This window comes from Lolium rigidum, chromosome 1, assembly GCF_022539505.1.
Source record: "Lolium rigidum isolate FL_2022 chromosome 1, APGP_CSIRO_Lrig_0.1, whole genome shotgun sequence".
In the NCBI taxonomy this organism is placed as follows: domain Eukaryota; kingdom Viridiplantae; phylum Streptophyta; class Magnoliopsida; order Poales; family Poaceae; genus Lolium; species Lolium rigidum.
Window position 1 is genome coordinate 114885938 of NC_061508.1, and position 5892 is coordinate 114891829.

General features: G+C 48.1%; 1 protein-coding gene across 1 annotated transcript; it reads left to right on the forward strand.

The window, feature by feature from the left end:
- The first annotated feature begins 5172 nt into the window (after nt 1-5172).
- LOC124680397 (probable calcium-binding protein CML16) lies at nt 5173-5892 on the forward strand. The gene has a single exon (XM_047215468.1). The coding sequence runs from the start codon at nt 5221-5223 to the stop codon at nt 5779-5781; it is 561 nt and encodes a 186-aa protein (XP_047071424.1). The 5' UTR covers nt 5173-5220; the 3' UTR covers nt 5782-5892.

Here is a 5892-nt window from a genome sequence, read left to right on the forward strand (position 1 = left end):
ACGACTACCAGTACAACGGCGGCGACTATGAAGACTACGAGTATGCATATTATACGTCTAGGCAGGAGTATGACTAAATCACTCCAAATTTCATGTATCATCGGTGCTATCTCGAATCAATGGAATCATTCGAAAATGGACACCAAACACATCACGGATAATATAATTCACATGATCCATTCAACAAAGTTTTGGTACAATAAATTATTACACATCATTTGTTCCCTTGTGTCCCTGCTTGCTTACGATTGTGCCGTATCCATGGAGCATCCTCATCATTTAACTTAATGCTTGGATCAGTGTTCACTTTGAAGGGCGGAATTTCACCAAACATATTATAATCTTCTAACATGTCTGTCTTGTCCTCCACTCCCACGATGTTTCTTTTCCCTGAAAGAACAATGTGGCGCTTTGGATCATCGCATGATGTACTGATCGTTTTCTTATCTTTCCGTTTCCTCGGTTTGCTACTCATGTCCTTCACATAGAAAACCTGAGCGACATCTTTGCTAGGACGAATGGTTCATCAAGGTAACCAAGATTGTTGAAATCCACCATTGTCATTCAGTATTGCTGGTTCATCTTTACCCCACCTCCTGTTAGCTTGAACCATTTGCACCGGAACAAAGGGACCTTAAAGGAGGGTCCATAGTCAAGTTCCCATATCTCCTCTATGTAACCATAATATGTGACCTTTTGCCCATTCTCGTTTGCTGCATCAAAGCGGACACCACTGTTTTGGTTGGTGCTCTTTTTATCTTGGGCGATCGTGTAAAATGCCCATTTATCTCGTACCCTTGGAAAGTCGTTATAGTCGAAGATGGTGTCTTGGCCAACATGTACAGCTGATCTACATCATCATTGTCATTCATTAAATGTTTTCTCAACCAACTGCCGAAAGTCTCCATGTGGGCCTTTCTAATTCAGGATTCAGGCATCCCCGGGTTGTCCGAGCGTAAAATATTCTTGTGTTCCTCGAAGTACGGAGCCACCAAGCTGGAATTGGTCAGAACTGTGTGGTGTGCTTCAGTCATAGAATGGCCGTCCATACATATCGTTGATTTCCTTCCGATCGTGCTTTTTCCACTTATTCTCCCCTCGTGCCGCGATCGAGGAAGACCAATCGGCTTAAGGTCAGGAACAAAGTCAACACAAAACTCAATTACCTCCTCATTTCCATAGCCCTTGGCGATGCTTCCTTCTGGCTAGCACGGTTACGAACATATTTATTTAATACTCCCATGAACCTCTCGAAGGGGAACATATTGTGTAGAAATACAGGATCGAGAATGGAAATCTCTTCGAATAGGTGAACCAGGAGGTGCGTCATAATATTGAAGAAGGATGGCGGGAACACCAACTCGAAACTGACAAGACATTGGACCACATCATTCTGTAACCGTGGTAGATCTTCTGGATTGATTTCCTTCTGAGAGATTGCATTGAGGAATGCACATAGCTTCACAATGGCTACTCGAACATTTTCCGGTAGGAGACCCCTCAAAGCAATCAGAAGCAATTGCGTCATAATCACGTGGCAGTCGTGAGACTTCAGGTTTTGGAACTTTTTGTCCGCCATGTTCATTATTCCCTTTATATTCGACGAGAAGCCAGACGGGACCTTCATACTGCTCAGGTATTCAAAAAAGATGACCTTCTCTTCTTTGGTAAGAGCGTAGCTGGCACGACCTTGAAACCATTCCGGATGCTGGTTATCAGGGTCTTTCAAACGTTGCTGGTCCTGCCGTGCTTCCTTTGTATCATTTGTCTTTCCATACACGCCCAAGAAGCTTAGCAGGTTCACGCAAATATTCTTCGTAACATGCATCACGTCGATTGCAGAGCGGACATCTAGGACTTTCCAATATTCTAGCTCCCAAAATATAGATTTCTTCTTCCACATGGGTGTGTGCCCGTCAGCTCCCTTCGGAACTGATTGTCCGGCAGGACCCTTTTCAAAGATGACTTTCAAATCCTTAACCATATCAAATACCTCAGCACCAGTGCGTTCTGCAGGCTTCAGCCGGTGATCTGCCTTGCCGTTGTAATGCTTTCCTTTCTTTCTTACGTTATGATTTTTGGGAAGAAATCGACGATGCCCCAGGTACACGTTCTTCTTACAATTTGGCAAATATACACTTTGAGTCTCATGTAAGCAGTGCATGCATGCATTGTATCCCTTATTTGTCTGTCCCGAAAGGTTACTAAGAGCAGGCCAATCGTTGATGGTTACGAAAAGCAACGCTCGTAGGTCAAATTCCTCTTCTTTGTGCTCATCCCACACTCGTACACCAGGTCTGCCCCACAACTCGTAAAAGTTCATCAACTAATGGCCTTAGGTACACATCGATGTCGTTGCCGGGTTGCTTCGGACCTTGGATGAGCACTGGCATCATAATGAACTTCCACTTCATGCACAACCAAGGAGGAAGGTTGTAGATGCATAGAGTCACGAGCCAGGTGCTATGGCTGGAGCTCTGCTCGCCACAAGGATTCATGCCATCTTTACTTAGACCAAATCTTATGTTCCTTGCGTCAGCTGCAAAATCTTTGAACTCTCTGTCGATCTTTCTCCATTGCGTTCCATCAGCGGGGTGTCTCAACTCCCTGTCCGACTTACGGTCCTCTTTGTGCCATCGCAACAACTTGGCATGCTCTTTGTTCCTGAACAGACGTTTCAACCGTGGTATTATTAGAGCATACCACATCACCTTGGCGGGAACCCTCTTCCTGGGTTTCTGGCCCTCAACATCGTCACCAGGGTCATCGCCTCTGATCTTATAACGCAATGCAGTGCATACCGGGCATTCATTCAAATTCTCGTATTCACCGCGGTAGAGGATGCAGTCGTTAATGCATGCATGTATCTTCGGAACCTCTAAACCTAGAGGGCAGACAACCTTCTTTGCTTCGTACGTACTGGCGGGCAACTCGTTATTCTTTGGAAACATATTCTTCAACATTTTCAGTAAGTTTTCAAATCCTGAGTCAGCTACACCTTCATGTGCCTTCCATTTCAGCAAATCCAGTGTGCGGCCCAGCTTTTTCAGACCATTATCGCATCCTGGGTACAGCGACTTTTTGTGATCCTCTAACATGCGATCCAAATTTTCCCTCTCCTTTTCAGTTTCGCAGCGTCTCCGTGCATCAGCAATGGTCCGACCAAGATCATCAGCGGGCTCATCACGTGCCTCTTCTTCACCTTCCCCTTCACCTTCCCCACCTTCAGCATCCTCCATGAAAGTATCACCAAAATGATCAAGATAGTTGTCATCGATGATATCATCCCCTTCTTCATCTTCTTCCATTATAACCCCTCTTTCTCCATGCTTGGTCCAACAATTATAACTTGGCATGAAACTGTGCCGAAGCAGGTGCAGGTGAACTTCTCTTGAGGAAGAGTAACCCTGCTTATTCTTACAGCCAACACATGGACAGATAACAAAAGCCCCCTGCTTGTTCGCATTAGCCACTACGAGGAAATCTTTCAAACCCGTAGTGAACTCGCCAGAGAGTCGGTTACCGTACATCCATTGCCGATTCATCTGCATTATTATTATATAAAGTATATAATTAACCATCATGCATGCATTTATTAAACTAACTAGCTAGCTTGAAATAATAGAAATTAAACAATGAACTACACACAAGCATATTTTATCAATGAGACATGAAAGGTTCAAGTTGCTAACCGCGATCGAGGAGAAAAAATAAATGAGAAAGCTCAAGTGTGGCTCGGACACTTCATATCATGTTTCTTTCAATCTCTCGGGCATTTCATCGAACAACTTGTGTGCATAAGAGGCACCAAAATCAAACCCACCACCCACTTGTGAAGATTGTGAAGAAAGTGGCACCAAATGGCTAAGTGAGTGTGCTGAACGGGCATATATATGGGAGGGGCTTTAGTCGCGGTTGGCCTGGCCAACAGCGACTAAAGCCCCTCCCGTCGCCTAGCCGAACCGCGACTAAAGATCCCATTAGTCGCGGTTCGTATATTTTGGAGACTAATGGGTGCAGATGGAAGGCCCTTTTTCTACCAGTGTACATGTTCTCGCTCTTCACACACCTTCTTCATCAACAGTCGAGTCCAAGCTACAGTTTTTTTTTTTTTCAGTTCTTCTTGGTTGTTGCGGTGTGGTGGGCATGGTGTGCTTCTTGTGGCGAGACGACCGAGCGCAGTGTTTGCTCCTTGCCGATCTTATGTGCAGTTTCTAGTGGGAGCAACTCTAACAACTAACGTTGTGGCGTCCTCCGATCCAGGACGAGAGAATAGAGTGCCCTCTTCAACCCTAGAGATGTTTTGTTCGTGTGTACATCTTCTGCTCCGCGTTCGCCGTCTCGTGGACTCTGAAGGAGGAGGTCATCGTCACTGTCAATCCGTGCTTCGTTTTCCTTACTTTCTATTTGTGGTGTGCGTTGTGTTGTATGCTATTTTGATCAGCACCTGCCCGGACTTTATATTAGTTCAAAAAAGTCGAGCACTTAAATGCCTGTTATGTACTGTACTAAAGAAAAAGCAAGGAGCGAACACTCGGTCCGGTAGTCACCTCGTGTGTCTAGTGCTAGCAAAGCTTATTTTGCATTTCTGTAGCGAATAAAATCTAGCGAAAATGGAGGCGTTTGCGTCGTGATAGCAATACGAAATTTTCGATTGAAAATATACACGTCATGTCGAAAGATACCGTACTCCGTCGTCATGTGTCTATCGTCGAGCTGCCCCTGGGCGCCACCGCAGCCACTCGCGACAACTTCCACGGACCAGCACACTAGAATAATCAACCAATTCTCGCCACCGACGTCGACGTGGCCGGTGATTCACGCTGCTGACTTCTCTCGTCCCCCGAAGAAACTGCCGGCGCTGGGGAAGAAAAATTGCACATGCACACACCGAGATCCGCGTTCAGCGCCGACCAAAAGTCTTTGAGAAGTACACGTGCCCCTTGCCGGGCAGGGACGCCTGGCCGACGCGCCGCCCCACGCCACCGGAAGAACGCGCTCCCCGGCCATGACTCTGCACGGCGGAGTTACTTCTTTATCCAGAATGATGGCGATGGCCGGCGCGTGTCGGTAGCGCGTCTCCCGCTGGTATTTATACCCTAGAGCTTGCCCGCTCCAGGCTCAGTCTCTCGTACAATCAAATCATCTTTGTTCGATCGATCAACATCCACTGATTACAGCAACTTGAAAGCTTGAAGATCTGCTAGCTCGCCGGTGACCATGTCGAGCAACGGCCAGAGGCAGATGCAGAAGCCCCAGCCACCACCGGCGTCCCTGTCCGCGGGACACGACGCGGAGATCAAGAAGGTGTTCTCCCGCTTCGACGCGGACGGCGACGGCAGGATCTCCCCGTCCGAGCTCGCCGCGGTGTCCCACGCCATCACGCCGCCGCCGAGCGAGTCGGCGGGCGGCCGGGAGGTGGGCGCGATGATGGAGGAGCTGGACGCCGACCGCGACGGGTACGTCGACCTGGGCGAGTTCACGGCCTTCCACGCCCGCGGTGGGCGCGGGGAGTGTGACCTGGACACAGAGCTGCGCGACGCCTTCGACGTCTACGACATCAACGGCGACGGCCGCATCTCCGTGGCGGAGCTTAGCAAGGTGCTCGGACGGATCGGCGAGGGGTGCAGCACCGAGGAGTGCGAGCGGATGGTCGCCTCTGTGGATGTGGATGGCGACGGATGCGTCGGGTTCGAGGAGTTCAAGAAGATGATGTCAACTGACGCTGCCGGCGCCCAGCCCGAAGCCGGCGTCCCTAATGGCAAGACAAAGAAAGAGTGATGATCCATGCATACTGCGCTTGTAAATTTCTCAGTAGTACTACCTATGTTTCAAGGAAAATAAGGCGAGATGAACTTTGACCATAAAAATTGAGCAACAAAATCTTTATTA